This window comes from Triturus cristatus, chromosome 11, assembly GCF_964204655.1.
Source record: "Triturus cristatus chromosome 11, aTriCri1.1, whole genome shotgun sequence".
Lineage (NCBI taxonomy): Eukaryota > Metazoa > Chordata > Amphibia > Caudata > Salamandridae > Triturus > Triturus cristatus.
This window is the reverse complement of record NC_140594.1, coordinates 147,338,598-147,356,158: the sequence shown is the minus strand read 5'-3', so window position 1 is coordinate 147,356,158 and position 17,561 is coordinate 147,338,598. Positions and strand designations below refer to the sequence as shown.

Below are 17,561 nucleotides of genomic sequence, written 5' to 3'. Positions count from 1 at the left end.
TCGGAGCTTTGGGATGTCTCCATTGTCTTACGTTTCTTGGACTCCTGGCCTGTAAATCAGTGTTTGTCTCGTAAACCGCTTTCTGCCAAGCTAGCTATGCTACTTTGTCTAGTATCCTGCAAACGCGTTTCTGATATTCGCACCCTAGCGGGTCTCAGATTCTCGGAGGGTGTTACTTTTTTGGTCACCAGAGGCACTAAATGTAACACCACTTCTGTCACTTATCCTGCGTTTCCTGACAATCCAAAATTGTGTGTGGTACAATGTATCCGGGATTATGAGGTGAGTACTGCAGGTTTTCGTCATGATATGGCGGGTCAATTGCTGATTGGTCTGCAGAAACCTTTTCTTCCAGTGACCCCAGCTACACTGGCACGGTGGGTGCGTTGGCTCATGAGCGAAGCTGGTATTGATGTCTCCAAATTTGGTGCTCATTCTGCTCGTGGTGCTATGGCATCCAAGACCTTTTCTGTGGGAGTCAGTTTGTTGGACATTATGAATGCAGCTGATTTGTCCTCTGACTCTACATTTAAAACTTTTTATTATAAACCTATTGTAAATGTTGCATCTGTTGTGGTGGCGCAGCTTTGAACAAGCATAATCGGAGCCTCCGGTCCTGACATAGAATTCATAATTTGCGAACATTTGTGACAAGAATTTTCAATTCTATTAAGGACACGGAGGTGAGGATTATCCCACCCATAATCAGTACTGTACTGTCTGATTTGAATTGTTTTATACAGCAATGTATATTTATGCTGTTTTTTACCCTTCCCTACTGCTATATCTCTTCCTGGGAGTGTGGTATTACGGCTTTATGTTCTATTTTAGGTTCTGATCTCAAATAAAGTTTGCTGCCTTTCACCTTTTGAGGAGGGTATTCGTCGTCTCCCAGGGAATGCTGTTTCGTTGAAGCTGACTTCACGTTTTCGTTGCTGCCCGTTGGCCTGTGGATTTCCTTATGAAGAATGGATTCTTCTTTCACGTTGTTCCCAGATATCAGACTGTTTTTATTTTGGACTTACTGTTATTTCACACCAAAAAAAGAGGATGTAGTATTCTCTTATGCTTCTTATATAGGGGTCTACTCTATGGTTGTCATGTGATACCCACTAGGGTTTATGGGTATGGTAGTGTGTATTTTTTGTTTTACTTTTCTTATTGGCTGCTGAGAATTTTCAGTAAAGAAAATGAGAAGCATAATCCTCGCCTCCGTGTCCTTAATAGAATTGAAAATTCTTGTCACGAATGTTCGCAAATTTTGAATTCTTTAGGAGGGTTTACCATAATATTAGCCATGTTGGAAGTGGAGTGTGGCTTTGACTTACCTTAGCATTTCTCTTATGGTACGGATAAAACAGCACTCCGTCTGGAACATACACTCCACTAGTACAGAATTAATACTTAATACTAACTTACTCAACTCCTTACAATTATGCAGTTTAGCATGACATATGATATAGGACAAAACTACTTATCACTAGTGACGTATACGTGAATATTGTTACACTTTATTCACATTAAAAGTATTAACATTAAAAATTGTTAGCTATAAGATGTGTGAATCCGGCCCGTCCTGAATAATTATTTAAAAAAAAGAAAAAAGTGTCTAGGGTGGACACTATGACCCCCAGGTAGAAGAACAAAAAACAATGTATAATAAATGAGTGTCAGGAGCACTTCATTTATTATTCACTGCTCCTTGACAGAGCACATCAGAATTCCCTGCGAGGACTGTTTACACTTTTCTTATCAGCTTCGTAATGTCCCTAGATGTGGCAGTGGCACCACCAAGCGTTTTTTACCTTTTTTTTTTTTTAATGGGAGTATGCAGCAGCTCCTCCAGCAACATAAAAAAAACATTAGGGCTCCTGGATCATTAAATCCATGACTCCAGGAGGGCTTAACATTTTTCAACAACACTTCTAGTTGGAGCTCTATGCTCTTTAGCTGGACTGCAAGGCCCTCTTGTGGTTGTTTTGCATTTTGCTGGATGAAAAATATTAAAAGAAAGACTGACATGGTCTTATTTTTCTGCCCACAAAATGCAATCATAAAATCAATGATTAAAAAAAAAGAAATACTCGGACATCTTGATTTTAATTTTTTAATGACCTCTTTACTATACATTTTTACAATAATCGCCATTACTAAACATTGCATTGAATGAATTATTGGAAAATAGATTTGATTGAAAATATTGGAGATTTTTGGACAAAGATGATAGATCTGCTTCAAATATATTGATACGCTCCCCTCCCCCTTGATAAAGCTAGCTAATAGGCATACTTTTTATATTTTGGTGTTGTGACCCTTTGGAAAAAATCAGTCAGTCGTCTTGAATGCGACCATGACCTTTGAGACCAACTGCGCGATGTACATGCGAGAAGTCTTGTGCTGTGGAAGATAGGTCCTGGCCACAGGCCAGGCCTTGCACTCAACCCCATGCTGCGCATGGCCAATGGGCGCCTGCAGCCAGTTGGTCGCAGGGCCTGGCCACAGAGATCCCCTGCCTGCTACTAGGCATGGTGTTGGGGAGGGTGTCCTCCAATAAAAAATAAATTATGGTATCCCACCTTTCGTTACAAAACCTGACCCCCCAACCCCCCCCTTCACCGGGTGGGTCAGGACCCGAGGGGATGGTGCATTTGTATTATTTTGGGAGAGGGGCACATGCTCCCAAGCCAAGCCTCTGAGTTTTGATTTTTGTTTTTTTTTATAAAAAGCTCGATTGTAGCATCCCAGAGATCCCATTTCCGGGACACCGTGGTTCCCTACCCATAAGAGTACGGGCATACCCTTCCAGCACTCTCCTGAGCACAGGGAACAAAACTTTTCTTCCGGGGCAATGGAATGGTGCTGGCTCGAGCCAGCACCGAGTATGGTGCTGGCCAGGTCGCTGGCTGGGGGCTCTCCCTTCCCCTAATGGCCCCCCAACACGTAAGACTTTGTGGGTACCCCAGGTGGGCAGCAGTGCTCCGACCAAAAACTGTAGTCGCTGAATCCCACCAGCGGAGCTTGCTAGGGCCACTGCAGCCCACCCAAAAAATGGAGCTGTGAGTACACTGGATGGGCACTGGAGCAACCACTATAAAAAAAAAACATGCAACCACCCTCGATGAGTGCTGGCTGAGGTCGCAGGACCCTGGGGCTTTGCCCGCAGCCCCAAAGAATAATGAATGATTTGGGTGTCCCGGTTTGGTCCTCTCATGTGGTCTTGAATGCGTGCCCCAGTATAGTGGTATAGTGGCTGATGAGACCTTTCTGCCTCCCTCTTGTATGAGTGGCAAAAGCGGTTTATTAATGGAATTGGTTGTGCTTGTCCCACAGATGGAGTGTGAACATTCTGCGGCCTCACAGGGTGAGGTCCCCTTTATTGTGGGTCCAAGGTCTTAGATGCAAAAGCTTCATCCACTGTGCCCTGTAGTTAAATGTCTCAATCCCCTTCTGCTGCAGCTGGTCAAATGTCTGACCTCCTTGGTTTAAGAGATACCACAAAAGGCCCCACATCTTCTCTGTGTTGGTAGATCTCCTTCTGGTTTGTCATCACCTCCAGAAGCCAGCCACCACCCCCGATGTGTTCACCTCCACTACACCATCTGGCCCAGGTCTATATTGCCAAATTCCATTGCCTTCCTCCCTAACTATCCAGCGTTGCCCTGTTAGTGTTTGTGGGATGCAGAATCACAGAGGTCAGGAGGTGCTCCAAAGACCGCACCGGGAGGAGAGGGTAGTTTTCAGGTTCCAGGTGTTGTCACCTGCTCCTCAAGGGCTTTCACACAGCAGCGAAAGAGTCAAAATGGGCAGCAAACAGACCTGGCATACAGGTTGGCAATTGCTAGCCACCCAATGTACTGAAAATCGGGGCAAGCTTGGCCCACCCCCGCCTGCTCCACGCTGTTTCCTCACTGGAGCCCGGCGGGCCTCGCTGCTGTCGCCATCTTGGCTCAGCCTGGAGTGGTCCCCAGCCGTAGTTGATCAGCTCCCACCAGGCCATTCACACTGCAGTGCGCGCGATTTCCCTGTTGCTTCAAGCCTCGTGCAGGTCGGGATCCATTCACTGTCAATGTTGAGTGAATACTGCAGGATGGTGCAGGATATTCAGGCGTGGGGCCAGGAGCACTGCAGCTAAGCTACCGCCATCTTGCCCCGCCACTTTCCAACAAAAAATGCCCCCAATACCTTCAGAGATATTTACCACATGCCCTGTCTTGGTTGCTGCCTAATTAATTTCTGCAAATCTCACCCAAATACCAATCTGTAGAACTTTGAGATACTAGTCACTGGAAGAAGCTTGCAGCACACAATCAGTTTTGTCACAGTGTAATCTTCATCTAGAGAACAACTCTCATGTCGTGATCTGACACCCTAGAAAAAGAAGTTTACAAGAATAATGTGCTCAAAGTTCTGACGCAGTCCAAATATGCTAATGTGTTGTTAGTCAGAAAAAACTGCAACATGTAGCAAGATTCTTAAAGGAAGCACTGAGCCAGCATAATAAAAATGAACACATAAGGACATATATGACCACCACAGAATATATTTCTATAGGCTTAAGCGCTGTTCATGTTAGTAAAACCCATAAAAAATTCTGTAATCAAGTAGTCCCTACTGCACCATTGGATCCTTGCACTACATTACAGTAGTAAATTTCCAATCTTAATAAACCTGAAAAGTGACTTTCAAATCCAGTCAGTGTAGTCGTTGATGCTTTCTGGATTTTTGTGTCCTTTTATTGGGGGTGTTATTTCAAATACTTCCCCAGGAGGGGACTATGTAAATAGCCAAAATATAGCAAAATACTGGTTTTTGGGGGTAAAAATAGGAAAAGTGCGTCACAAAAAAGCTCTTGTTTTTCCCCCTCAAAATGACATCACCTGCATTTTTGCTGTGCTAAAACCAACATTTTCCTGCCTACCAGGAACATGCAGAACTGAATCAAAAAACTCATTTATTTTACCAGAGTTTTGGCATTTTTCAAAGAGGTAGCCCATTTTTCCTTCTTTTGTGCTTTCATCCTACTTCCAGTTTGTGATAAAAACCAGGGCGAACCCATATGTGATCCTGGAAATCTATCCATTTCTGAAAAGTAGGCAACATTCTAAATTCAGCAAGGGGTCATTTATGTAGATACCTCAAGGCTTTCTTAAACAAACTAAAATGTTGAAATAAAAAAAAAAATCGAAAATGAGTACAAAAAAAGCCATTTGTGACAGCATTTTCACTTGGGACTTCTTGTCATGATGGCCAATATACAAAAGCAATATACCATTACGTCCACTCGACCCTTCTGGTTGTGAGGATATGTAAGGTTTGTAGGTTCTCCAAGAACCTGCGGTACCCATAGCCAACAACTTAACTACACCTTACAATGGTTTTTCATTATGTACTGAGTATAGAGCAATTCATATGGTAAAATTTAAAAAGAGTAAAAAATGGGTATCATAGAAACCAATGTATTTCTGAAATAGACACGAGATACAAAGTTTATGAGCAGTGGTTATTTGTACATCTCCGAATTTGTGGGTGCCCAAGCTACCATGTGATTTAGAGGGCATTTATCTAAATGTCTACTTTCTTACAAACTGCCTTACATTTGGAAGGCACAAATGCAGAGAAATACAATTAGTAATAACAACATTTCTACCATTCTGTACTCTCACATGTCTCCTGATAAAAATGGCATGTCATTTGTGTGGGCAGGCCTAGTTTTGATGACAGGAAAGGGCCCTTAACAGAACATGGACACATTAAATCTTTTTCCACTAAAAACTAGCCCATTTCCCCCCAATGTGCGTACCTGTGAATTTTGGGCCCTAACTCAGCAGGCATCTAGGGAAACCTAGCAAACCGTTACAATATTGAAAACTAGACACATAGGAGAATCTAGGGTGGGTGACGTGTGGCTCCCATCAGGTTTTATTACCCAGAAACCTTTGCAAGCCTCAAACTGTCACTATAAAAACACACATTTTACTCACATTTCTGTGAGGAAAACTTCTAGAATCTGTGGGGAGCCACACATTTCTCCTACCACCCAGCATTTGCCAAGTGTTAAGATAAAAATGATACCTCACTTGTGTGGGTACGGCTAGTGCCTGCAACAGGAAGGCCTCAAAACACGATGTGGAGACATGAACAATTGCAGTCACAACAAGCATTTACAATGCAATGGTCTCGGCAATATTATAGGTAGAGCTATTGGTATTGCTCATTATTGTTTTATCATTTTTGTATCCCTAAATAAATGGCATTGTCATTAGCTTTTTTTTGCATATGTGATACCTATTGCATTAGCAGAGAGAGAGTGAGGTAGTGAGATAGAGAGAGAGAGAGGTATTGAAATAGAGAGTGAGGTAGTGAGAGAGAGTGAGGTAGATAGAGAGTGAGGTAGTGAGATAGAGAGTGAGGTAGATAGAGAGTGAGGGACAGGCAAAGCGGTCCATGCAGGAACGAAGAAGCATCTGTGGAGCCAGGACAGGGAAAAAGTGGTATATGTGAAGACAGGGTAGGGAAAGGGGCATCTGTGGAGCCAGGGTAGGGAAAGGGGCATTTGTGGGGGTAGGAAAAGGGGCATTTGTGGAGCTAGGGTAGGGAAAGGGGCATTTGTGGAGCTAAGGGGCATCTGTGGAGTCAGGGTATGGAAAGGGGCATCAGTGGAACCAGGAACGGGGGCTCTGGGGGGCCAGGGTAGGGAAAGGGGCATCTGTAGAGCCAGGGTAGGGAAAGGGGGATTTGTGGAGCTAAGGGGCATCTGTGGAGGCAGGGTATGGAAAGGGGCATCTGTTAACCAGGAAAGGGCCCTCTGTGGAGTCAGGGTAGGGAAAGGGGCATCTGTGGAGCCAGGATAGGGTATTTGTGGAGCCAGGGTAGGGAAAGGGGCCTCTGTGCAGTCAGTTCTCTGTTGGACCGGTCAGAGGAATGCATTCTGGGAAATGTAGTCTTGGGTTGCTTCCACTAAAACAAGTGGCGCAGCAGGCACATTATTAAGGATGCTTGATACCAGAAAAGCACTGTCTGAAAACAAGGTCTACAGTGCCAAAATGCAGCGAGCATTGTGCACCACCCTTAACCTTTTTTTTATTTTCGAAATGACAACAGCAGTTGTTGCAAATTATATCTAAAGGTTTTCCACAGAGCTGCTAGGGTGACTAGAGTTATTTATGTGCAAGGAACGCTTGTGTGGTGCTGGTTAAACACTTTAGATTTTCGCGGATGGTAAATAAATTTTAAAAATAAAGAAAAAAATACAACCGGTTGCAGTCTCCCCTCATTTTTTAAGTCAGGAGTGCCCAGTGTTGGTTCAGGCTGAAGACATATTTAAACGAGATGCAGTGGTAAATAATACAAACTAAACACGACTCATTTATTTAATTTTGTATCTACCTGAACATGGGCCATAGATTTAGCTCTCTTGGACATGCGTTGGGCCTGTAATGGGTGTTCTGTGGCTGAACGCCCCTGCTGCCTCCGGATCTGTGGAGGACGGGATGTATCGGGTTACCTGCTGGACTAGCCTGTGCGTGCGTTGCCACCCAGCCTGACTGCATCAACGAAGCCAAGATTTGGATGTTGGCGGCCGGGCTAAAGACTGCAGCTAGCAATAGCGATGCTATGAGAAGCAGGGGAGTGGGGGGTCCAGCAGCCCTGGCGATCCCAAGCCAAATGCAGGGAAACGTCGATGGCACCAGCCCTGCAATGTATTTCAGAAGTGCGTTGTGACTGTTTATTTCTATCGGGTTTCATGCATTCCCGACAGTGCCGCCTAGACGGTAGGCATAGCGTGCACCAGACCCCAGGGAGGTTGTATCCAAGTAGCCTGATGCTCACCACTATACAATGAAGGGAACCTGGTCGGCAGTCCGACGGTCAATGTCAGAGCTTATCCGGAGTTTGAAAGTGTGTCACATACATAACGTTGTAAGCTTTATTAGTAAACCCAGGGTCGCGTGTGGCACAGCAGGCAGGGAGTATTCAACAAGTGAATTTAAACCTACATTTTCACAATCCCCAGGACCGAAAGCCATGCGTTGTCCAGGTGCAGCGTCCCTAGAGATGTTCAGGCGGGGTAAATCGCGGCATCACTGTAAAGCGGACTATCGCTGGAAAGGTGGTCCGATGTAATAAAACTGCATGGGGATCACTGACCTCGTGTAGCACACCAGCAATTGAGATTTTGTCGGCGGCGGCGTGCGAATGGCATCGGATTGCAGACAGAAGCCTCTGATCTGCGCATGCATATGATCGGGGGTGGGGGGGGGAACGGAAAAAGAATGTCAGAGCTTATCCTGAGTTTGAAAGTGTGTCACATACATAACGTTGTAAGCTTCATTAGTAAACCCAGGGTCGCGTGTGGCACAGCAGGCAGGGAGTATTCAACAAGTGAATTTAAACCTACATTTTCACAACCCCCAGGACCGAGAGCCATGCGTTGTCCAGGTGCAGCGTCCCTAGAGATGTTCAGGCGGGGTAAATCGTGGCATCACTGTAAAGCGGACTATCGCTGGAAAGGTGGTCCGATGTAATAAAACTGCATGGGGATCACTGACCTCGTGTAGCACACCAGCAATTGAGATTTTGTCGGCGGCGGTGTGCGAATGGCATCGGATTGCGGACAGCAGCCTCTGATCTGCGCAGATGGCTTACCTTACTCGTGCACAACAGCAAGAAGATCCTCACGGCCAGACGAAACGATACCTGAAAAATGGCGGATGGAAGCTCCAAAACTTTTTCGGATTCGGGGGCGTGTTCCTGCTGTTCTAAAGAGGGCGTGGCTAAAAAGTGGAAAGAACAGCAAAAATCACGCCCCCGAATCTGAAAAAGACGGAGCCTATTTGGAGGGACGGCTCTCTCCTCCAATGGCTGGCCTCCGTTTAGGAAGCCAGCCAATGGAGGAGAAGCTAAAAGAGAGGCGGGCTAAATAGCCACTCTAGAAATCATTAAATCTCCCGACTTCCGGTTCTGCCTTCGGCAGACCGGTAGTCCTCGACCTAAAAAAGATCGGATATGGCAATGTGGGTAGTGGCTGGCTTCCTGGGGGCGCTGTGTTTGAAAGTTTATTATGCTTTTGAAGAACCTGCTGCAGCGTTTCTTTCCCCGGCAATTACCAGGCCTCACATAAATGTCAAGATAACTCGTGTGATTAATTATCTTCCTGGAGAGAGATCAGCATTTTGGATAGTTGAGGTGTTGACTTAGGTGAAGTTAGTGCAGAGGGTTAATATGCCTGCTGCAAAGAACGTGTACCAAGTAGATTACAGAGTGTGTATGATTTAAACAGATCAGCAGGTTACTGCTTTCAAAAGAGACCTCCTTTTGTTACTTGTTATAACTTAAAGTCCTAACATAGAATAGTGAGCTATTAACTTTCATCCTAGAACTGCATACACACTGCAAAGTATACATTATTAGAACATTGATTAATGTTGTAAAAAGGGTTAATTTGGCTAGAAATCGATTCTTATTAAAGAAAACTCCCAACTACGCTGTTTCTTTTTTCGACTCTGAGTTTGTGCTTCTCCACACCAAGCACTCTTAAACTATACTGCCTACCAGTATGGATGACATGTGACTCCTACACTTTTAGTCCTTTCGCTTATGTAACATTTCCTATACACTGATTTACACACGTATGATTGATTGTTTCTGTGTAATGTGTGTGTGATGCAAAGTGCTCAAACACCCTACACTGGTATGAATGGCGCTATATAACTAATTCAATGCATCTGAGAGAGTGTGGTTATGGAGACTTGGTCACTGTTAAAGGGTGCTAGTGAGAGAATCCGTGGTGGAGGTGGTCATTTGGGGGGGCGCCAACAAACATTGTCGCAGAGGGCGCCACCAGCACTAAAGCCGGCCCTGGCGACTGTCATTGATCCTGGCTTGATTTGGGCCTGGGAGAGGAGAGTATTTGCCTATTGCCGGGGCGAGAGCGCTCCCCCTTAAAAATAGTCCCATGGGGGGGGGGGGGGGGGGGTCTAGTGGGTGTATCTCAGCTTGGGGATCGCCCACCTCCAGGATTCCCCAAGCACCGATCCACTAGGGAAAGGTACCACTGAAAAGGTGAGAGGAGAGAGTCTTCCCTTTCCAATGCTACCTCTCCCGTTTGCTCGGTTTTTGGGGGGGATATGCCCAAAGCGCAGAAGCAGTGAAAGTGAAATGAGCCAATCTGCTCCTTTCACTGAAATGACGTCAGCGCACCAATCATAATTTCAGAGAAAAAATAAATACACAGCCTCGTGAGCTGGGGAAGCTCTTTCCCCAACTCTCGAGGCTTAAATAAAAGATAGGAAATCCCTCTGGTGCCCACGCCAGAGGTATTTCCTTGAACGGTTGCTAGGACGGCCTGGAACCGTCCTGCTCCAGGCCGTCCTCGACACCAAAGAGATTAGCAAGTGGTATAGTCCAAGGCAGAAGGGCTATAAGGCCAATAGAACCCTCCACCTACTAAAAGGTACAACATTTTAAATTAAAAAGGGAGAAACAGAGACAAACATTGGAATGTTGGAGCAGAATGCTTATACCAGCCATAATAAGCCTAGAGCTATTCCAATGTCTTCACTGGAGCTCCCAACATTCATGTGTTCTAATTTAATTTAATTTAAATTTATGTTGCTTCAAGCACCGCAATTCAGAACTGTGCCTGAAATGTCCTTACCCTGAAACAATGTTATAGTTGAGTGCAGGTTTATCTTTTGGCACAGGAGGAACAAGAGGTTCTGGAAGCCATTCTTCTGTTAATTCTTCTTTTTCCCTCTCTGTAAGGCCATGGGTACCGTTTGACAGATATAGGCCTTTCGGGCTCTGCATCGGCTTGGTTCTCTTCCATTCATTATCATGGACACCTTTCAGGTCCAAAGTGACCGAGGTGAAATGCGGAGTTCCTCAATGCTCCTGGTTATCTCTGATTCCGTTTAGTATGCTATGCAGCCTTTGATCCATCTCGCCCACCCTTTGGCCTGGACAGTGTGTCACATGCTGATGATGCTCTGCTCCTGTTTTGTTCCAACCGACCCACTGAAGAGATTCATCGAATGAAAAAGGGGGGGATGGAGCAAGTCGTGGCAACAACCGCGAGCACTGTAAAGACTTTCAACTAAAGTGAGTGTTTTTATGCACTGTATTTACCACAATACATCTGAGCGTATTGTGTGCTTGTATACCAGGCAGTCAGCTCCCTCCCCACTTTTTGTTTTTTTGTGGTTGGCTTCATCTTGAGTTATTGTTCTGACAAGCTCATTGGGATGCACCTGCGCTGTGTGGTGGTACAGAAACCTGAGCAGACGTTGAGCAGTATTTCCAACACCCCTAAATTTAAGAGTTACTCTCTAGCAAAGGACAAATATCCTGAAACGTGTCCAGAAATATACAGCACTGGCTTCACTAACCATGACTAATAATACAAATACTTTCAACTAGTGACATGCACTGCATTTACTGTAGTGCATCTGGGCACCAAATCAAACCCAAAAAAAACAGAGATTCTGAGATAAGGCCTTGAATCTCTTCGTGATGATAGCCTCTGGAAAGCCAAGTTCTCCGTCTTAGCCCTTAAGGTGAAGTAAAATGTAGGTTTCACAATAGAGAAAGGACTTTCTCTCGAAACACAGATTAATTCTGTAGTGTCAGTAGGTGCCTATAAAATCAAACTTCTCAGGGACGCGTCAGTGTTATCCCACATGAATGTTTGGCAATGAGAATGGTAGTATAATTTTTCCCAGACTTGACTATGCCAACGTCTATTTTTTGGGTCTGCATGACAAACTTCTGTCCGATTTCAACGGATCCAGAACAGAGCCATAAGGCTAATCCTTGAATTGCGCACATTTGATCATATTTCTAAGGCCATGCATAAATTTGATTAGCTACCAGTAAAACAAAGGATACTCTTTGAAAGCATTCTGTCAGGTCCATAAAGTGATAAATTGCAATAGTGCCCCAGCTCTCACTGCCTATGTGATTGAACACACTCTCACACTTGAGGCTTTTGACTTCCTGGAGTAGAATGTTATGTTAGCTGTGCTCAGTAAAGTTTGCCTTGTGGAACAGCTGATCAGATGGATATCCCTTCTGTATTTAGCTTCACCGTATGGGTGAGACTAAATAGTGCATTATAAATCATTTCCAGGGGCTAAAGGCACGGTTACCCCCGTCCTCATTGCTATATGCCATTGCAGTGGTACCACTAGCATGCACTCTGATACAACATCATTATAACAAAGGATTAAGAATGGAAGTGTGCTGCCTGATAACGTCCACATATCATCAACAACTGGGGAGAGCTGCACAAGGAGAATTATGGCAGATCATTTGATGCACTTTTGGATAGTGTGAACTAATGAATCAAGCTACCAATATACAGTACATCATGCACTGATTAAAATGGTGATCCTTCCCGAATTCTCATATCCCTATATAAATAACCCAGTACCCCTCACCAAGGCCTTCTTTAAATTTCTATGATCCTTGCTGATCTGGGCGGGAAGACAGACCTGAGTGTGTTGGGCTTATCTGGATTCGCGTTTCCTTTACTCTGACGATACAATATAATATGAATCTAAGGTCTCTTAAGGTGAACGTTGTGCGAACATTATGGGAAAAAACCTCAGAACTACCAACAAAGAGAAGAATAGTGGACATTCTGTTGTGAACATACAAAAAGCGCATACGTGTAAAAATCGAAAACCAACGCATACATTTTAAATTCATTTGTAGGATACACTATGCACCATCACTTATTTGGATTTGATATGAACCTTAGCTGAACAAGGTATCACAATCACAGAACAGATTCATGATCTTTTCTTGAATGTGCCTTGTAGTTCTGAAGTACAGATGAGAAGTGTTTTTAATGTCAGACATCTCCGAAACACTGATTGGAAGCACTACTGGGCAAAGTAAGAGTCTTGCAGACCTCATTCTGTTGATTTTGTGCAGTAGCTCTCCTGTTGGCCAAATAAGTGGTAGTGATATGTTGGGGGAAGCATCCTGCACCTGCAGCTAATAGTTGATTTTTGGAGTTGGTGTATTGTAACAAGAATAGTGTCACATATGGTTCATTGATCCCGTGAACCTCAAGACCTGAAGATATATGGGTCCCATTGGGTAGATATTTGTTAGTTTAGGCACTGACATCAGGTATATCACCATTGGAAAATGAAAAGTAGATGAGGGTTTAACATGGACAAAGTGGGGATGACCATGTCAAAACATGACACCTAGGTTACCTGTCTGTGGAAATTGATTGCTCATATCTGGTGTGACATATAATTGCAACTCAAAATATGTTTTAGAACTATGTTTTCTGCAAATTGACTATTGATCTCTCGGGACACATGAGATGTATCAAATTAAAATCAACAGAACTATCTGCATAATCCTAAAGTCTACAGCGGGGAGCACAGACTTTGAATGAAGCAACATCGAAATTATAAAGTATGAGAGCATTACATTTCAGGATGTGTTCCCCTGTTCTGCGACGTCGAATATAAATACCAGTTACTACTTGCACTCAGATAACAAACTTGTGAATGTACATTTATTACTTCATTTGTCCCTATATTAACATAGTCTTTTTTTACCCTCAGTTATTTTCACTTGCATTTCTTAAATTTTATATATTTTACATTATTCTTGTGGAATACCTTCAAAGTGTACCAAGACAGCCACTTCATTATTTTATCTGAATGCAGATCGTTTCATCACACTTTCACTGACCAAATTCATCCTTTTCCATGTTTCTACAGTTTACTTTGCCAAAATGCATCGATGCTGTGATGGTGATGGGAAATTCTCATTTATTTATGAGCCGCAGCAGCAAGCTTGCTATAATCGCCAGCCACACAAATGAAAGGTATGATCTGAAACAAAACTATAGTCTGGTATTTTACTACTTTTTTTAAATGCAGTCCATAGGCTTGAATTGAGAAGGACCCTAAAGAATATACAGGCCACTTTGTAGGGAACACTAAGACTTGTAAATAGGCGCTTTCTGAAACATTTTGTGATCTCTCTGTGGTCCCCTAAACATCCTTTTATGTCTCCAAACAAACAGCAGTTTAGAGATGCACAATACAAGTGTCTTTCTGTGATATTCAGACAAGGAATTATCTATCTATTCCACCAGTGCCTTTGTACGATTTGGAAATGGTTCATTTGATCTCAGTAGAACAACCAATGATATTGGTGTTCTGCCAACTTTTGTTTGCTCGTTAAATTTGTATTTCTGCTTTAGCATAGGCATGCCTTTTAATCTTTGTCTCTTTTATTACGTTTTAAAGGATATTTAAAGCGCAAATTACTTCTTTACTTACCTCCTTAATTTATTTTGTACTCATTAACTCCCACCCCACCAACAGCAAACTGTTTTGTATGTATGAACCCAGATTTATTCCTGTACTCTGTGGCTAAAAAGGTTCCTCAGGGGAGCAAGCTAATTTATCCCTAAGAAGCTCCCAGTCCTTCAATATAAACTTTTACTTTAGAAGCAATAATTTACCCAACATAATCCACATCTTAACTGTGTTAATCTTCAGATAATTGAAACAAACTTAGTCGTACTGGGACTAAGTGCAAATGTTCAGTTCTTTGTAAGTATTAAAATAGTAATGCCCATTTTCTCCTGTATGCCTTTTCTTCTTGTCTGAGATTGTATATACATTTTTCCATAGCTAAAAATTACCACAGTTTCTGGAACCACTGTGAAAAGTTTGGAGGTTCACTGTTTGTCCAGTGTATTGCAGTTAGAACTTTTGCGGCCCTTCATTTGCAAGAAAGTTGCTGTTTGTGGGAAATTAATGTTCTTGGACTCTTCCCCAGTATCCCAGAAACACTAATCCTGGGTCTTCTGGGATCTGGTATCCCAGTACATCCTTGATTTGACTTTGAGTTTCTTTTAAGTACAAGGTTAGTTTTGAGCCTTCCCATTTCTGTCTTGTATCTCCAGCTTGGGAAGGAGTTCGGCCTCTGGGTGTATGTGATGAAGTTTCTTGGAAGTCATGTTCCATTGGAAGAGTGGTTTGTAGGTCATTTCTGCAGGTGTTATCGTTTTAAAGTGCCTTGGAAAATCTCTCCATAACCTTTTCCATTCTTTCTGTGGTCATTGTCTGTAGAGAGTTTTCCCAGTTTGTTTGGTATCTCCATCCATGTTTGCATTTATTCTTCCCAAGGATTTAATAGATACCTGACACCTTGCCTCGTGAACCTAGATGTATTCTCAAAAATGTCTCTAATAGTGTCAGGTCTCTAGTATCTGCTTCCTTGTTTGATGGTAATAAGGCCCAGTGCCTAAGTTGCATGTATTGCAATCTGTCCATGCCTGTGTGAGGATTTGCATTCAGGATGTTTAAATTCACTACCTTTAAATTATGTCTCTTCCTCACTTGGATCAAATGTAGGGGGGCGTCTTTCACTGTGTTGATTACATGAGACAACAAAACCGATGCATGCTAACCTATCAAACCCTATTCTTTTTAACATGACCGCAAGCCAAACTCTGCAGAGTACACTAAAGATGTGCCTTACCCTCAACCCATTTCAACATATACACAGCCACTTTATCCAGATCATCAACTTTCATAAGTAGACTGCTTTCAAATCTAAATTGGATTTAACAACTACACTGTTTTACGTGGAAAAACATAGCACACAGAGACTGTCAATAGATTAGAGCCTGCTTGTCCCACATCAGGCATGGTTGAAGCCCAGCATGATCCGCCTCAACAGTCCTAAGACTGATCTAGTTCCTGGGCCTAGACAATGCTTGCCATCAACATTGCTCCGCAAACTTGTTTGACTCGTAAAGTCTTTTACTATTCAAGTCCACTCACTCATTAAAAGTGACTGTCACATTTGCCTTGCCACGGCTATGAAATGTTATTGATTTTAATATAGCGCACCTGAGCCAGCAATTTTGAGGACTCATTACATTCCAACAGTGCTAACATGTCAAGAATTATATTGAGTTAGGAAGAGAGGGGAAGAGAATTAGACAACTTTGAAACATAAACATGCTTGCTGTAGAGTTCAGAGACTGATTTATAGAACTTAATCTAGGAATTGTCTGAAAAGATAATGATTTTTGAGCTGCTAATGGAAGAGAATGGATTTACTGTTTTAAGATTGGGAAGTAAAGAGTTCAAGGCTGCAGTGGCTGTACCAGAGGATTGCTTCCATGCAGTTGATATTCTGAATTAGTTAGGTTAAAGGAGAAGTGTTTATTGACATCTGGGATCACTTCAGCCACCAAAGATGTTGAGTAGATCATGAAGATAGAGAAGGTTATTGTTGTATATGGTTCTTTGCTCAAGCAGCCAATTTAAAAGTAGCTCTTACTGAGATGGGTAGCCATTGAAGGTTGTGAGGTATGGGGGATAATGTAGTCTGCATTGAGAACATGTCTCACAGCTAAATTTAGCTTTCAGTGGGACAATGAATGTTTGGTGGGCTCTTTCTATACTGGCATCTCTAAAGCCTAGATTTGAGATAACTCAGGAATAGTCTGCTATTTTAAGATATTGGGGGAGATGAGGTGATAGATGTGTTTAAGGTGAGGGCAGGTTTAGCCACTTTGTTGATATGAGGGAATAATGGATAGTCTAGCCCAAAGTGATGACTAAGTATTTGGCAGATGGAGTTGGTGTTAATAAAAAACCCTCAGATGTTCGAAAGTCCCAAGAGTCTGGGCTAGAATCTACACTTGTAACATTTTGAGATGAGGAAACATTCTTATAGTAGTGATTTAGTAGACAGAAGATCTCCTGCATCCATAGTAGTGGTTAGAACATGCAGGATCTTAGAGTGGAGGTATGATGGTTGATGTTTTTAAGTATAGTTGAGTGTTGTCTGCTTATTGGAGAAAAGACACCTGGGTTTATTTAGGGTGAGGCTTAATGGCTCCTTGTAGAAACTGAATAGAGTCAGTGGTAGAATTGAACCCTGAGGAGCACCAGAAATTGCTTTGATGGTGGTAGTGGTGTGATATCCAATTTTCACTAACTGGGACCTGCTGTTCAGGAAGGATTTAAACCATCTTAGGACCTTCTCATGAAAGAAAGCCTATGCAGTGGTCAAGTGTCTGAAATAGTCTTCCAAGATCAGCTATTTTGATGGGTGTTGACAGTTCGCATAGCACTAGTAAGCATGAATAGCCTCTGTCCAGAATACGAACTGAATTGTTCACAGTTGCTCTTTCGATGCTCAAGCCCATCCCAAATCTCGATTGATAATTGGCTAGGAGGTGTTAGATATTGTGGTGTTTACTTGGTTGGCCAATGTACTTTTTCTATGGCTTTCCCAACTTAAGGTAGATTGGATACAGGTCAATCATTTGATGCTCAAGTGGGATTGAGTTTGAGCCTTTTGATTGTGGATGTGATTTGGCTGGTCTTCAGTGCAGTTGGGATGAGACCTTGATCTGAGAAGGCATTGATAAAATTACAACATGTATCTTGAATGATAAGAAAATTGGCTTTAAATATTTTGGTTGGTATGGAGTCGCCAAAATAGTTTGTGGGTCTTAGGTCTTTTCTGAAAGTTGCTAATTTCTGAGTAGCGGTGGGTGG

At 43.0% G+C, this 17,561-nt stretch overlaps 1 protein-coding gene across 2 annotated transcripts in view; it reads left to right on the top strand.

Annotated features, from left to right (window-relative positions):
• GTF2H3 (general transcription factor IIH subunit 3) overlaps window positions 1-17,561 on the top strand; it is an 82,907-nt gene that overhangs the window by 12,450 nt on the left and 52,896 nt on the right. For both annotated transcript variants that reach the window (XM_085634147.1, XM_085634146.1), the window contains exon 3: window positions 13,746-13,852. In XM_085634147.1, the coding sequence (XP_085490273.1) occupies window positions 13,746-13,852 (107 nt within the window). The remainder of the gene's footprint in view (window positions 1-13,745; window positions 13,853-17,561) is intronic.